The sequence below is a fragment of the Nansenia antarctica genome, assembly GCF_963989245.1.
Source record: "Nansenia antarctica genome assembly, chromosome: 3".
NCBI lineage: Eukaryota > Metazoa > Chordata > Actinopteri > Argentiniformes > Microstomatidae > Nansenia > Nansenia antarctica.
In genome coordinates, this window is record NC_137688.1 from 50464585 (window position 1) to 50482084 (window position 17500).

The 17500-nt window shown below is 49.7% G+C and overlaps 1 protein-coding gene across 1 annotated transcript in view; it reads left to right on the plus strand.

Annotated features, from left to right (window-relative positions):
* The window catches only part of clasp2 (cytoplasmic linker associated protein 2), a gene marked incomplete at its 5' end in the record, with an annotated part of 82752 nt that overhangs the window by 53942 nt on the left and 11310 nt on the right, over positions 1-17500 (plus strand). Inside the window, 13 exons of the mRNA XM_080525322.1 lie at positions 802-828; positions 3998-4180; positions 5725-5769; positions 7033-7140; positions 8989-9051; positions 9801-9907; positions 10273-10296; positions 10609-10764; positions 11171-11262; positions 11596-11659; positions 12418-12480; positions 14003-14166; positions 15382-15460. Of these exons, the coding sequence (XP_080381448.1) occupies positions 802-828; positions 3998-4180; positions 5725-5769; positions 7033-7140; positions 8989-9051; positions 9801-9907; positions 10273-10296; positions 10609-10764; positions 11171-11262; positions 11596-11659; positions 12418-12480; positions 14003-14166; positions 15382-15460 (1175 nt within the window). The remainder of the gene's footprint in view (positions 1-801; positions 829-3997; positions 4181-5724; positions 5770-7032; positions 7141-8988; positions 9052-9800; positions 9908-10272; positions 10297-10608; positions 10765-11170; positions 11263-11595; positions 11660-12417; positions 12481-14002; positions 14167-15381; positions 15461-17500) is intronic.

The window sequence follows — 17500 nt, forward strand, 5'->3', positions numbered from 1 at the left end:
GTCTTGTAAGGTCACTGTACCAGAGAGAGGCCGGCGGAGGTAGAAATCAGAGGACGGGCCTCATTGGAATGCCAGCGTTGCTCATTCCGTTCCATTACATTACAATGAGACCTCCGATTTCTACCTCCGCCGGCCTCCCCTGCAGTGTCAACATGAAGGAACAGAGGGATGAGACACTCCTTCACTCAGACACTAAGGTCGGACCAGATTGGAGGCTCGGGGAGAGAACAGATTCTAGGAAAGACAGATTAAGAAAAAGAGGAGAGGGAGAGCAACTGGGTCGATGGATGGAGAGGTGTGTGTGTGTGTGTGTGTGTGTGTGTGTGTGTGTGTGTGTGTGTGTGTGTGTGTGTGTGTGTGTGTTAGAGCGCATTGTTATTCCCCTCCATGGTGAACTGGCTTGGCTTTCGTCAGCTCTACAGCGCCAAGCTGCCCGGCTGTCCCATCATGCTCTTGTCCTTCCTCCAATCATGGCTGGGTCTCTGTTGGCCGTGTTTCAATGCTTCCTCGATCCATTTAATATTTATTTGCTAATGTTCATTTAAGTTCATTAGTGTGTAAAAGCGTGATTTGTTTTGGTCCCGCACCCTCATTCTCTGGGCCGTGGTCACCAAAGACACTCCCATGATGCTCTCTGTGTACTATCTCCCATCCTGCTTTGCGCGATAACACCCATAATGCATCTGGTTTAACCTGCTGTTCCTTTCCCCCCCCCCTCCCCCTCCCCCGCTCCCCCCTCTCCCAACCAATGGGCTTACGGCTCCTACCCCTCTCTCCAATCCTGCCTGTTCATTGGCTCAGGATCTCTGTCTGCTACCCCCGTTGGTGGTAAGGTTCTAACAATACTTCCTCACCCATCCCCCTCACCCCTCTGACTCCCCCCCCCGCTCCATCTCCCTCACCTCCCTCATCCAGGCTAGTCACCTCAGGCTCCTCCCACTCTCTGGCTGCACAGCATGCTGGGACATAGGCACAGACTAAAACATGGCTTCTTTACCATCACTAACTGAGAGAGAGAGAGAAATGAAGAGAGAAAAATAAATGAGAGAAATGGAGAGAAATGAGAGAAAGACAAGGGGAGAGATCCACAATTTCTCCAGTTTTTTTGTATGTCCCTTTTTTCAGAAATAGTTCCTCATAGCCAGACACAGCCATCTGTGGAAGTTACACACACAATCAAGTGAAGTACATAACTTCAATCTAAACCGTTAGCTTAAAGCTTAAAGACCATGGTGAGAACATGGTTAAAACATGGTTAGAACAAATGAAGTGACAGAGGTCCCAGACACCAGCATGCTCTGCCAGGGTACAGTGATGGGGTGTGAGAAGGAGAGGAGGTCGGGGGGGGGGGGGGGGGTCATCCAGCTCTCTACCCGCCCCTCATCCACCCCCCCTCTCTCAGCCACGTAGACACTAGCTCCATATCCCTGGGTGGTAGAGAGAGATCTCTCATGGTGGTGGTGTGTGTTTAGAGACAATTACCTTTGCGAATCAACACATATTCATCGGCCAGGACGGCTGCGTCACTCGCCGTCTTCGCCTTCCGCTCTGTAATATAAGTTGCCACACCATTAGGTAACGAGTTCTTAAACTGTTCCAATACCATCAGGTCACACAGTTGTTCAAAAGTTTCCACCCCAGTTGCCGAACACCACCGGGCAAACGGGATAACCAGATCACGTGCAAACTCAACGTGAGACTGCTTATCTCCCTTTGTCCATGTTCGGAACCGCTGTCTATATGCTTCCAGTACCAGCTCATAGGCTCTAAGCACCGCTGATTTAATACGTTCGTAACATTTACAATCAGCGGGACCCAACGCAGAGTAAGCTTTCTGGGCTTTACCGGTAAACACACATGTAACAGTATTGCACGATCCTCATCAGGCCAGTTTCTACCGTCCGCCAAACGCTCGAATAATAAAAAGAATGTATCTAGGTCATCTTCATTAAATGGTGGAAGCAGACGCAACCGTCTCGTTAAATCACTCTCTGTAGCTGCCCCCAACAGGTCGACCCCATCCTCCGATGACCTGGGCAGCCTACCCTCGCTGATCATACGTAGTCTCTCGTGTTCTAAATCTACTTTAGCAAGCTCAGTCCTTTGTTTGATTTTTTCAAGCTCCAACTGTGTCTGCGTATGTGTTTGCTTCAAAATCAAAAGCTCTTTCTGTTGTTCAAACGTTAACGTAGTGAACACACCAGACTGAACTTCCTCCGTTGGTTTGAGAACACCTCCCACTACCAACCCAGATTTTAAACTGGCCATGACATCTTCCTTTAATCTTTTATCCTTTAATCTTTTACTGGGAATTTCAATCTCATAATGTTCCGCAATCGACAACAACTGGTCCTTAGTACACCGATCCAATAGCTCTACTGATGGGGACCTCACAAACTCCTCTATAATTGAGGCCATAGTAACCTATGCAACCAAAGAAAAAAAAACTAAATCACAAACCCTAACACTGAGACCATCAAACTGCGATAACCAAGTATAAGACAGACAGCCCACTTTACCTGGAACTTCCCCAGCCCTAACTTAAAAATAACTACCTAACTAACTAACTCAAACCCTAGTCTTCGTGCCGCTACTGGTGGGAGGTATTTATGCACTAAATCCCAGTGGGCAGAAGAGAACACTGCAAAACAGCGCCCCCTCCTGGACCATGGACGTGCCCCTGAGACAAATGCTCTACCCACGGTTGCAGCCACACTAAACCACCCCAGACAAATTCCCCTATTGGGAACAAGCCTATCTATACCTAACAGGGGATTTAACGGTTCCTACCAAGTACACTGACTATCCCAACCCAGTATCGCAGTCCAACAACCTCAAACCTAAAGGAAATCTGGGGACAAACAATCTACTCTTCCACAACCAAACTCCAACAAAACAAACAGAGGAGAACAAATGAACACATGTGAAAACTCCCAACACTGGCAACCAATTAACCTACTGATTAACCAATCAATTAACCAAACAGCAAACCAAAACCAAAGAGAGCCAAACAGCTCTCACAGTAACCCAAACCAAAATTGCCAGTAAGAATCAATCAACAAACCAAGCAAACCATAAAAAGGTCCAACACAAAAGGACGAGCCCCCAATTTGTTACACACCCGAAGGTAGTAACAAATAAGGGAGTCCACACATGCGTTTAAATGATACAATTAAAGTTTTATTTACTTAAATGAACCAAAATAAACTAAATAACATGTATATGATTATGGATAAGAATCAGTAGTGTATGCCATGAGTGAATGGTTGTAGAATGTATGTTGTATGTGTAAGGTGTATGAACGTATGTAGTGTAAAACTAAAAGGCCCCAAAAACCAGGTACCCAGAGACCTTACCAACAGAACCCAAATCATAAGGAAGAGAGAGAGAGCTGAGGACACCCCTCTCATATATATATCCCCAGCTCCCCAAACCCAGGTGACACCACTCAACCTAACGACCCACCCACTCTGCCCAGGCTCCAGCCACAGCCAATATGCAGGCAGAGTGGGAGGCGTCACAGTGCGTGTGTTCAGTGTTTGTAATTGTGTGTGTGAGTGTGTGTGTGTGTGTGTGTGTCTGGGTGCGTGTGTGTGCGTGCGTGTGCATGTGTGACATAAGTTTCAGTTGTGGGTGGGGGGTTGTTGTTAAACAAGGCCTTGTCAGTCACTGTGATGTGGTGTAGTGATGTGTCTCTATACTCTCACAGAAAACAGTCATATTGATCTCTTTCTCTGTCTCGCTCTTTCTGCCTCCCTCCCTCTCTCTCTCCCCCTCCCTCTCTCTCTCTCTCCCCCTCCCCCCCTCTCTCTCTCTCCCCCCCCCCCCTCTCTCTCCCCCCCCCCTCTCTCTCTCCCCCTCCTCTCTCTCTCTCCCCCTCCTCTCTCTCTCTCCCTGCCACACTCTCTCCCTCCCCCTCTTTCTCTCTCCCACCCCCTCTCTCTCTTTCTCCCCTCTCTCTCTCCCCCTCCCCCTCCCTCTCCCCCCCCCCCCACAGCGGGCAGTAGGAGTGGTTCCCCGGGCCGTGTGTTGTCCAGTACGGCCCTCAGTACGCTGGGCTCCGGGGCCCAGAGGGTGCTGGCGGGGGCCGGGGGGGGCGGAGGCTCCTCCCACAGACGCAGCCGCATCCCCCGCTCCCAGGGCTGCTCCCGAGACTCCTCCCCCACGCGCCTGTCTGTCGGTGAGGACATACACACACCAACGCCCGCGCACTCCAACGCACACACACACACACAAACACGCACGCACACACACCAACGCATGCGCACACACACCACTAACGCACGCACACTCCAACACACACACACACACACCACCAACCCATGCACACACCAACACACACACACACACACCAGCGCACGCACACACACCAACGCACGCACACTCCAACACACGCACACTCCAACACACACACACACCACCAACCCACGCACACTCCAACACACACACCAACGCACGCACACTCCAACACACACACACCACCAACCCACGCACACACACATCCTTGAACACACACCATTTCACCTCATGTCATCATCCTGTCTTACCCCAGTGTGACTCATCAGAACCACCAGAGGAGTTCTGTCCCCCAGCACCCAAATATGACCCATAAACAAACATGTTCTGATTGATACACAAGCTGCAGACCCATAATACTCATAATAAAACACCTTAACCACCACACACAGAACAGTCTCTCATTGGACGATTCCAGTCCAATAAGCACGCATTAAAGTTAAAATGTCTGAACATCTGTTGACTGTCTGGAGTGTGGGGGAGCATGCCCCCTGGAGGTTATATTAATATAATATAATAGTCAGGAATGTCTCCGGTCCACACACACACACTCACACACACACACACACCTCTGTCATCCAGATCTGTAGTTTGTTAGCTTTTTCTTATCCACATTTGTTTTTTATTCATGAGCCAATGAATACGCCTCCGTCTGTTCACGCTCGCGTCTGATTGGCTCTGAGTCTCTGCTTGCCTCTCCCTCACTTGTTGTTGTCATGACAACTCGACCGCTGCCGCATGCTTCGCTGTTTTTCACCACCACTTCATAGGATGTCATGTATCGGTTGCCCTGGCGACCTTGAGTGTAAACACTGCTGTACTTTGACGCCATCTGTCCATCTGTCCATCAGTCCATCATCTCTGATATCAAACACAAAAAAAAATGTATATATATATTTATTTGTATAGCGCATTTCTTACAAGATGCAACTCAATGCGCTTCACACAATGAAAATGTTCAGTCAATCAGTCAATCAATCAATCAATACTGACAGAGCCGCGAGCAGGCAAAAGTAAAAAACCTGTATACTATGTAGCCAGGAAAAATTCCCTTGCAGCCCTCTACCAATAGAGCGACTACTAGCCAGTTTGCTTACCAGTACCCAGCGGTCCCCCAGGGGAGGCCAGGACCACCGGCACAAAGCAAGCAAGCAAGGGCAAGACACAGACACTATCTGTCATATATCAGTATAAGTGATGAATGTTTCTCCTACACTGACCTTTCTATATGTACTCTTTCCTCTCCTCCCCCTGTCCCCTCCTCTCCCCTCCTCCCTCTCTTTCTCCTCTCTCACCTCCTCTCCTCTCCCCTCTCCTCTCCTCTCTCCCCTCCTCTTCCCTCTCTCCTCTCTCCCCTCCCCTCCTCCTCTCCCCTCCTTACTCCTCTCCTCCTTCTCTCCTCTCCCCTCCTCCTCTCCTCTCCTCCAGCCCCTTCCAGTATTAGTTCTATCTACAACGGAGCCAGCAGAGGAGGTAAGACCCAGACCTTCAGCTATCTCTCTCTCTCTCTCCGCCCTGCCGTCCATCTCTCCCTTCTCCTCCCCTCTCTCTCTCCCTCCTCCTCATCCCTCCATCTCTCTCTCTAATGCCGTCCTGTCAGGCTGTCGTTCGTCGCCTTGTGTCCCAGAATCCATCTCTCTCTCTCTTTAACCTCTGACCTCATGGCTGTGTTCGTAACGGTGACGGGTTTCCACGGTGATCAGATTTCCACGGTGATCAGATCGCCATGCTGTCATAATGGCTTCTTGTGAACGCATCTCCCCACCCCCACTAACCAATCAGCAGCAGCTGTGAATGAATCTTCCGTCAGACCGGCGGCGAAGCTTCATTGGGCCGTTAGAACCCGTCGCTAGGCTGTGATTAACCCTGATTGGTGCGTGGGAGCTGGCGCCGGCCAATGAACAGGCTGTCAGGCTGATTGCGACGCTATTGGATGAGAACAAAGATCCACCCCCCCCTCACACCCCCCTGACCTGTCATCTGCTTTTCACCTCCCTTTCGTGTGTGTGTGTGTGTGTGTGTGTGTGTGTGTGTGTGTGTGTGTGTGTGTCAAACTGTTGTACATATACATGTGTTTTCTGAGTCCAGCAGTCCTGTGCTTCCTCGAGGTGTGTCCCAATAGTCTAACGTGGCCTCCTCTCCTCGTCTCCTCTCCTTCAACTGAACTGATGTGAAACAACTGGATTTTCCGCTGGGAATGTTCTTACACCTGATGAAGAGGAGGTGGAGGAGGATAGGAGACGGGAAGCCACGCTAGATGATTGGGACGCACCCCCAGAGCCAGTGGAGCTGAACCTGTCTGTCAGTGTGTCACTCTTACCACTTTTCTCTCTCTCTGTTGTTTTTGTCTCTGTTTTTATCTCCCTTTCCCCTTCCCCTTCCTCTCTTCTGTCTCCTTCCCCTGTTTCCATGCCCTGCCCTCTCCTCTTTCCTCTCTTCCCTCATCTCTCCCTCTCTCCCAATATTCATGTTCTCTCTACTTTTATCTCCCCTTCCCCTTCCTCTCTTTTGTCTCCTTCCCCTGTTTCCATGCCCTGCCCTCTCCTCTTTCCTCTCTCTTTCCTCATCTCTCCCCCTCTCCCGGTATTCATGTTCTCTCTACTTTTATCTCCTGTCTTCTCTCTCTTTCTCTCCCTTATCTCCTTTCTCTGTCCCCCCCTCCTCCTCCTCCTCCCCCTCCCCTCCCCTGTATGGTGTGGTGCGCTGCGCCCTCTGGTGGTGGTGGCGGGGCAGTAGCGCGGGGCAGCCGTATCCCCCGCCCCAGTATGAGTCAGGGCTGCAGCAGGGAGGCCAGCAGGGAGAGCAGCAGAGACACCAGCCCCGTTCGCTCCTTCACACCCCTTGGTGAGTAACGCCCTGGAAGACCCAGGACACCTGCAGCTCTGATTGCTGCAGATTACACCACCACCACCATTTCCACCCAGAGAACTGCCGCTCACTGGATATTTTCTCTCTTTTTCTGACCATTCTCTGTTACTCCTAGAGATGGTTGTGCAGGAAAATCCCAGTAGATCAGCACTTTCACAAATAAACAGCCTGCCTGGCACCAACAATCATGCCACGTTCAAAATCACTGAAATCTTTCCCATTCTGATGCTTGGTTTGAACTTCAGCAGATCGTATTGACCATGTCTACATGCCTTAATACATTGAATTGCTGCCACATGATTGGCTGATTAGATATTTGTGTTAACAAGCAGTTGAAAATGTGTACCTAATGAAGTGGACTGTGAGTGTAATATTGCTTTTTCAAAATCTTTGTATTTGGACAAGTAACTTGAGCTCTCGGACAAGTAAGTAAGATAAGTTCACTTGTCCAAAGGAGAAGTACCTGAAAAAGTGTAATGTCAAGCCCTGATCTCTGATGAGAGAGAGATATACACACCTGCATCTCTGAGGAGAGAGATATACACACCTGCATCTCTGAGGAGAGAGATATACACACCTGCTTCTCTGATGAGAGAGAGACATACACACCTGCATCTCTGATGAGAGAGAGACATACACACCTGCATCTCTGATGAGAGAGAGACATACACACCTGCATCTCTGATGAGAGAGAGACATACACACCTGCATCTCTGATGAGAGAGAGACATACACACCTGCATCTCTGATGAGAGAGAGACATACACACCTGCATCTCTGATGAGAGAGAGACATACACACCTGCATCTCTGATGAGAGAGAGACATACACACCTGCATCTCTGATGAGAGAGAGACATACACACCTGCATCTCTGATGAGAGAGAGAGACATACACACCTGCTTCTCTGATGAGAGAGAGACATACACACCTGCATCTCTGATGAGAGAGATATATACACCTGCATCTCTGATGAGAGAGATATACACACCTGCATCTCTGATGAGAGACAACAATCTCTTAGGAGAGAGAGATACAGGGTTCTTACACAGGTTTAAAAAGTCTGTAATTAAATATTTACCCTTTCCAGGTGTGGAAAAATATGGAAAAGGACACAATCATTCCATCAGTCATTCCAGACCTATCCTACACTCCTACCAGAAGAGATCAGAATTGTATTCAATATGATGATTTATACAGACCATATTTGACAGAGGTCACACTACACACGCACGCCAAAACACCAGCCCACAAATCTACTAAGCAGTTGTGAAAATGTATGTCTGGAAAAGTCTGGAATTTAGAAATGGGTAGGAACAATAAAAACACACATAGAAATGTAAAATGGGTAGGATACAATAACACACCTGTAGGAGATACCAGCCCTGTAGGAGATATCAGCCCTGTACTGTACGCTCCTTCCCGCCTCACAGAGAACGCCTATCTAAAGGCCTTTTACACACAACAGGGAGTACTGTATAACCGTACTGCACACACTGGCCACAAGGGGGAAGCCAAACTCCCTTTAGAGGAGAACACATCAGTGGTTCTCTAAGTTTAGTCACTGTCAGAGTGGAGGAGGAATGATACTTCTGGTTTATCAGAGAGAGAGAGGGATAGTGAGAGAGAGGGAGGGATGGTGAGAGAGGGAAGAGTGAGTGTGAGAAGAGGAACAAGAAGGAAGCCATTTTAGCTCCTCTGACGTCCGTGTCGCAAAAGCAGAACTGGACTCTTCTTGCATGGTTTCGGGGTTTGTCTGTCTCACACACTCTGTGTGTTCTAATGGTGAGGGGGGGGGTGTGTGTGTGTGGTTCTCCGTTGCAGCGACCCGGAGCTACTCTCGCTCCACCGGTGCTCTACACACACCTGACGCCTTCGGTGCACCAGGTGTGCAGGCTGAGTACCTCTATCCATCACTCACTCACTCTTTTTCTTTTCTCTCCCCTCCGTCAGCTTCTTCCTTTTTTTAAGGGTCTCTGTCAGTTTTTCCTCTTTTTTTTATTTAAATGTCCTTCATTTTTTCCTTTTTCTCATTTTTTTCGTTCTTTCGTTCTCTTCCTCGTCCTCTTCAGGCTTCTGTCTGGACCGCATGCTCTTCCTGTTCCGTTCAGTTGTCACGGCGACCGTCCCGCTCTTTCTCTTCTCTCCGGCGCTTATCTTGTCTCCTTATGTTTTTAGCCCCGCCCCTCGTTGCCACAGCCATGCCCACGCGTCCTCCATGTCCATCTCTTTAGTTCCCATCATGCTTTGCTTGGTGGCATTCCTGGGGTTTGGGAGGGGGGGGGTCATTTTGTCACCTCAGTCATTTAGCCAACTTTCGGGTCGGGTGTGTGTGTGTGTGTGTGTGTGTGTGTGTGTGTGACTGACTGACTGACTGACTGACTGACTGACATCGGTGTGAGGGGGTGTGTGACTGACTGACTGACTGACTGACTGACGTCGGTGTGAGAGGTGTGTGTGTGTGTGTGTGTGTGTGACTGACTGACTGACATCGGTGTGAGGGGTGTGTGTTTGACTATTGAGAGGTACGTTTGCGGGAGATGTTTGTCTGTACGAGTGTGTGATTTCTCCCTCTACATTTCTCTCTCTCTCCCTCTCTCCTCCTCTCCCCCCCCCCCCCCCCCCCCCATCTCCAGGTTCTGGGTATGGTATGAGTCAGTCCAGTCGTCTCTCCTCGTCTGTCAGCGCCATGAAGGTCCTCAACCCCGGCTCAGACGTAGAGGAGGCCCTCGCAGACGCTCTGGTACACACACACACACACACTACACTACACGTACACGTGTTTGATACCACTGGTTCTGTTCTATGCATTACAATGATATTTCTGTCCTCGATTACTGCCTCCGCCAGCCTCCCCTGCTCCCTATTCACACTTACCCTTCCCTACACACACACACACACACACACACACACACACCATTCACTTTCTATGCACTCTCACAACTATTGCAAACACAGCACACACACTCCCTTCCTGGTTGTTGTTTGTGTGTGTGCGCGTGTGTGTGTGTGCATGTGTGCGTGTGTGCGTCTGTGTGTGTGCGTGTGTGTGTGTGCGTGTGTGTTCTATGACTAACCCTTGGTTCTGCCTCTCTTTAACGCTCTCAGCTGTTGGGGGACATGCGATCGAAGGTCAGCCTCTTACCTGCTTCTGCGTGTGTGTGTGTGTGTGTGTGTGTGTGTGTGTGTGTGTGTGTGCGCGCGCTTGCGTGTGTTAGACTAGAAATAGCGCACAAGTGACTGTTTTATATTGCGTCGATGCTGCTTATAATTACAAATAGGTTTTTGGGAGTTATATTTCATGCTGTTTGCCTACCTTTCCATCCCACCCTCCATCCCTTTATCCCTCCCTCCATCCATCCCTTCATCCCTCCATCCCTCCATCCATCCATCCCTCCATCCATCCCTCCATCCCTCTCTCCCTCCACCCCTCCCTCCCTGTAGAAGAAGCCAGCGCGGAGGCGTTATGAGAACTATGGGATGTATTCTGATGACGATGCCAACAGCGATGCGTCCAGCGCGTGTTCAGAGAGGTCGTACAGCTCCAGGAACGGAGGGGCCATCCCCACCTACATGAGACAGACTGAGGACGTAGCAGAGGTCAGTACCCCCTGACCTTTAACCCCCTGACCCCCCAACCCTTAACCCTGTCTCCTCTGTGTTATAAGCCTTTATAACCTGTCTCCTCTATGTTATTAGCCTTTATAACCTCTGTCTCCTCTGTGTTATAAGCCTTTATAACCTCTCTGTCTCCCTTGTGTTATAAGCCTTTATAACCTGTCTCCCTTGTGTAATAAGCCTTTATAACCTGTCTCCCCTGTGTTATAAGCCTTTATAACCTGTCTCCCTTGTGTAATAAGCCTTTATAACCTGTCTCCCTTGTGTAATAAGCCTTTATAACCTGTCTCCCCTGTGTAATAAGCCTTTATAACCTGTCTCCCCTGTGTAATAAGCCTTTATAACCTGTCTCTCCTGTGTTATAAGCCTTTATGTCCTCTGTCTCCAGGTGTTGAACCGCTGTGCCAGCGCCAACTGGTCTGAGAGGAAGGAGGGGCTTATGGGGCTGCAGGCACTCCTCAAGAACCAACGCACCCTCAGGTCAGCCTATCAGAGAGCAGCTTTTAACCTGGCAGCCTATCAGAGAGAAGCTTTTAACCTGGCAGCCTATCAGAGAGCAGCTTTTAACCTGGCAGCCTATCTCATCAGAGGGCTAGATAGTGGGTCTGTATCAGTGAAGAGGTTGAGTAAAATGATGCTAGCCCTACCCGCTGAAATGACAGTGATCACTGTTTGGGTTGTGTCTGTATAACTTGTATGACTTTGAATGGGGTCGTGTTCTGATCTAACTGTGGTTGCTGTTGTGTTTGACCGACTGCAGTTGTGTTTTGGTTGTTTGACCGACTGCGGTTGTGTTTCGGTTTGTGTTTGCAGTCGTGTGGAGCTGAAGAGGTTGTGTGAGATTTTCACCAGGATGTTTGCAGACCCTCACAGTAAGGTATGGGTGCATGCAGCGCAGCCACAAACACACACTAACACACACACGTGCGCCCAAACACACACACACACACTGATAGGTGCATACCATTGCCCATTCAGTTAGCCATACCGGATTCTGCCGAAACCAAAGCCAGGAGAATATTGCTCGCAACACACACATTTCTAAATTCACGCATATATTTACACATGTACAGACACACACACACACACACACACACAAACACACACACACTTAAGTGACCACATACACAGTGAAACGCGTACCTCAGAGAGAACCACTCACTCCCACACACACACACACACACACACACACTCTCACACACACACACACCTCCATACAGGCATGCATTGCGTGCGGCGGTAGTTGACTGGTCTCTAACGGCATGCCACGCCTGGGTCCTGCGTGTGTGTGTGCCCTCACACTCTCCGCTAGCCAATGGGATTGCTCTCTCACTGTCGGTCAGCCAATCCGCTGGCTGCACCCCACCGCGTTCACTTGCAACCCCCTTTACCCCCCCCTTACCCCTCCCTGTGTAGTCTAAACGGCAACAACACTGACCGCACACACACACATACACACCGCAGCCCCCCCCCCCCCCCCTTCGTCCCCCTTCCCTTCTTTCTAACTAACCCGCTACGGTCCACCCCCGCCCCCCCAACCTTAACTCCGCTCCCCCCCTTCTTCCGGCGTTTTGAGTGCCCCCCCCCCCGCCTTCCCGACCCCCCACGTCTGACGGTGACGGTTGTGAGTTTCAGCGAGACTCCGGCAGAGTGTACGGCTGCTCGGCAGAATCCGGTATAAGCTCAGCCTCCTTCAAGGTACATCTCATCACCACTCATCTTCTCTCTCTCTCTCTCTCTCTCTCTCTGTCCGTCTTATCATTTATTTTTTCCATCTCTCTCTCTCTCTCTCTCCCCCCCCCCTCATTTATTTTTGTCACTTTCTTTCTCTCACTTTGTCCTCTCCTCCTCCCGCATCCCCATCTCTCTATCTCTCTCACTTTTCTCCGTCTTTCTTACTCTCTCTCTCTTGCTCCATTTCTGTCTCTCTCTTACTCTTTCTTCTCTCATCCTCTTTTTCTTCTAGTTTTTTCCATCTCCATTCCATCCCTCCGTCTTGTGCGTACAGAGACACGTCTTTCAGAGTCATTGGATAATCTGGTTCTGGTTCTGCACTGTTTACAAACCATGTTGGTGTACAAACAATGTCCAAAAGATGTCCAAAGTATTTTTTTTCCCAGGATGCTAACTTGTTGTTTTTTTCTCTTCTTTATGCCTCCCTCTCTGGAACTCTCTATAGAGAGTAAGTTTGGCCAAAATGTGTCATACGTTCGATTAACAACGTTCGATTAACAACGTTCGATTAACAACGTTTGTCTAACGTTCTGTGTGGTTGTGACACTTACCCCCTAATCTGATTGGACCACTAATACGTCGGATGCTATGGGGCCCCTGCCGACAGCCTCACTAACCGATGTCACAGCTCAGGGCTGTGACACATACGCACACCCTCCTGTGATTGGTTGCCTCCTGCAGGCGACAGCCAATCAGCATGTGTATGGAGTGATTATGGGTCATTGATGACTGATGTCTGATTGGGTCATGTGGTGAATGGTGACAGAGTTTGTTCCTGCTGCTTGCTGTCTGGAGTGTGTGTGGGTGTGTTTGGGTGGGTGTGTTTGGGTGTGTGTGTGTGTGGATTACTGTAGCTGCCTACTAAACGTGATGTGAGACTAGTAGGTCTGTAACAATTATGAAATAATTGACTAATGGCAATCTTGACTAGCTAGCTAGCTGGCTAACAACAAAGAGCATCACGTTAACAAGATAGCTGCTCTGCATGTTAAGCACATCACAACATGCTGATAGAACATGAACATGCTAAAAACACATAACCACACATAACTAGATGACACACAGTACCTTTTTTATTGTTGAGGATGCATCAGGATACAATACAACCTTCATAGGTTACTGTGTTATTACATTATCTGGGTCACGTAACAGTGAAACAATGATGTTGTTAATCGCAATTATTTTTGAGACTATTACGTAATTGTACAGCAAAATGTGGAATTGTTACAGGCCTAGTGACTAGTAGGTGATTAGTGATGAATGTTTTCATTTGCATGGAATCTTGTGTGTGTGTGTGTGTGTGTGTGTGTGTGTTTGTGCATGTGTCTGTGTGTGTGCGTGTCGTGCACATGTCTGTATATGTGTGTGCGTGTGGTGTTGCATGTGTGAGTGCATGTGTGCCTGTTTGTGTTTGTGTGTGTCTGTGTGTGTGGTGCCTGTGCCTGCGTGTCTCCGTACTAACCCCTCCTCCCCCTTCCCTCCCCAGGTGTTCAGCATGTTCCTGGAGACGCTGGTGGACTTCGTGCTGGTGCACAGAGAGGACCTGCAGGACTGGCTGTTCGTGCTGCTCACCCAGCTGCTGAAGAAGATGGGAGCCGACCTGCTGGGCTCCGTACAGGCCAAGGTGCAGAAGGCCCTGGACGTCACACGGTCAGTACCCACCGATGGGGGTGTGTGTGTGTGTGTGTGTTAGGGCTGCAACAACGAATCGATGAAATCGATACAAATCGATAATGAAATTCGTTGGCGACAAATTCCATTATCGATTCGTCGGGTCTTGTTTCATAACAAACCTACTTCCTGTTGACGCACGCCACGCAGTCTTGCGGAGCTGCCGCGGCGGCTACATTTAAATCATGGCGGAGGTGGAGAAAACGACTCGACCGAAATCGTCACATTAAAAGCTACCCTCAGCAGGGTAAGTTATACAAGTTTAACGTTGGCTGTACCCATGCCATACGTTGCGTTTTGAAGTGAGGATCATTCGTTTCACTGGCACAGCTGTAGGCCTAAGTTAGTTCTTCTCGTTTATCTAATAGATTCTCCCTCTTAATGACCTATTGTATTTTTAGCTTGCTATTCGCATTCTATGCCTTCAGCACCGGAGTATGCTCATAGTCACTTGTATTAGTAAGGAGATGCACTTGTGAGTTCTGGCGAAGCGTCAGCTAAATGACTGTAATGTAATGCGATAGCCAGTGAGTGTTTGCTCGCATTCATGAATTCAATATTGCATGACAAGTGTATTTAGCTAGCTGGCTAACGTCAGTGGTAGAGCAGAGGTGATAAGCTAAAGGCTAGCTAGTGGTAGCCTACCAAGCTACCTGTGAGTTAGAGTGAGGCACTGACTGTAGCCTAGCCTATTGTATGGAGTGAGAGGACACATTGCATTGTTTTGGAGCATATCTGTTATATAAAAACATTAGTGTCTTGTCTGTAGCCTATATTGCACTTTGGGTTACTGACCTTTACATTAAGCAAAGTTATTACCTAAAACAATGCATGTATTGAGCTAGAGTTCAACTACTTTATTGAAACAATCTACCGCCATAGTCCATGGCCTGTTGTTAAACCTATTTGATGTAGCAAAGCCTTTTTTATTTATATTATTTATACTTTTTTATTAAAACTTATTCATTTTGCACATGTATATGTATCGGCCTGGCTGATTTAGAAAACATAAAATTAAATTTGCAAAAGAAATCTGTTTTTTTTTCACTTTTATCCGATTAATCGATTAACCGGAAAAATAATCGTCAGATTAATCGATTATCAAAATAATCGTTAGTTGCAGCCCTAGTGTGTGTGTGTGTGTGTGTGTGTGTGTGTGTGTGTGTGTCTCTAACACGTGTGTCTCCTCTGCAGGGAGTCCTTCCCCAACGAGCTGCAGTTCACCATCCTGATGAGGTTCACTGTGGACCAGACACAGACCCCCAACCTCAAGGTAGGGGTATGTGCGTGTGTGTGTGTGTGTGTGTGTGTGTGTGGCTGTGCGTGCGCGTGCATGTGTGTGTGATGAAGTGTGACCAAGAGAAAATGTGTTCAATGAAGGTTCAATGAAGGATGAGATGAACGGAAAGGAGAGAGGGAGGGAGGGAGGGAGGGAGGGAAGGAAGGAAGGAGGGAAGGAGGGAGGGCGTAAACGCAGCGACTGCTCCCCTGGGACTCTATTTCTCAGTAACTATGGTAACTGCTGCACTGATCTGACCTCTGAACCCTCACGCCTGTTTCACGCTGGCTCCGCCTCCCACCCTGATCCCTGGACTGTGATTGGATGGCTACTGACACGCCTCCAATCCTACACACCACTCGCTTTGCTCCGCAGTCTCCTCCTCCCTCCATCCTCTCCCCTCTCCTTCCCCATCCCTTTCTTCACTGTCCCCTTTCCTTGGTCCTCTTTCCCCCTGTCCTCTCTCTCCTCTCCCTCTCTCCTCCTCCCTCCCTCCCTCCTCTCCTCCCTCCTCTCCTCTCCTCCCTTCTCTCCTCCCCTCTCCTCTCCTCCCTCCTCTCCTCCCTCTCCTCTCCTCTCCTCCCCTCCCCCCTCCTCTTCTCTCCTCCCTCCCTCTCCCTGCCTGTCCAAATTCATAATAAACATAAACACGCAAACAGCACATGGAGAGAAATCAGACATGTTCTACCCACATCCTGCAGTATGAATGGCTATGGTCCCTTAGTGAATGTGCAGGGGAATGACTTCACCGCTTCAATACACACCTCACTCCCCTCTCCTCTCCCCCTCCCCTCTCCTCTCCTCTCCTCTCCTCCCTCACTCCCCTCTCCTCTCCTCTCCTCCCCTCTCCTCTCCTCCCTCACTTCACTCCCCTCTCCTCTCCTCCCTCACTTCACTCCCCCCCCCCACTCCTCTCCTCTCTCACCGGTCAGTCCCCCTATTTCCCCTTCCCTCCCTCCCTCTACCCCTCTACCCATCCCTCCTCTCCTCTACCCCTCCCTCCCTCCTCTACCCCTCCCTCCCTCCTTCTCCCCCTCCCTCCCTCCTTCTCCCCCTCCCTCCTTCCACCTCTCCCCCCCCCCCCTCTCCACCCCTCCCTCACTCTACCCCTCCCTCACTCCACCCCTCCCCTCCTCCTCCCCCCCCCTCCCTCCGTGGTGTATTGACGCGGTGCTCTCCTCTCTCTCTGTCTGAAGCCAGCGTGTTGCGGGCGGGGGAGAGGGCGAGGCGGGGGGGGGGCCAGGGCCGGGGTTAGGGTGCACCCCCCCAGCGCCAGGCGCCACGCCTGCTGCCTGCACCAGCAGGCCACGGCCTGGAACCAAACCTCCCAGGTCAGTGGACTCCCAGGAGGGGGGAGCGCTTTTAATGACGCGCAGTGCGCCCCGGGGGAAGGTCGGTTTAGGGCTGACGCTACTTAGAGAGATGGTTGGAGAGAAGGGAGAAAGGAAAGAGGAGAAGAGAGATGGAGGAACGGAGGGAGGTGGATGTGGATGCGTTTCTGGAAGAGGTTGCACTGAACGTGTGTGGGTGTGGGTGTGGATGTGGGTGTGTGTGTGGGTGAGTGTGTGTGTGTGTGTGTGCTGGGTTTGGTTTGTGTTTCATTACCTTATTTTCTTCTTTTTGTAGCCCACAGATTTGTTGTTAATTTCATTCCATTTGGTTGTCAGACGCCGGAGAATTAATGTCACACACACACACACACACACACACACACCGATGCACACACACCCATACAGCACATATAACACACACACACACAGTGCAGATAACACACACACACACCAACACAGCACAGTTAAAACACACACACACACACACACAGACAAACACACACGCCAAGGTAGCACAGAAAACACACACACACATTCCAGTGCAGCAGAGGTAACACACACACACACTGACAAACACAGACAAACACACACAGCACAGGTAACACACACACACACTGTTGTCCCCAGGTGTGTGTTAATGGGCGTGTCTCTCCCTAATGTCATGTACTGTAGCTTTGTAGACGTTGTTAATATTGTTAACCTT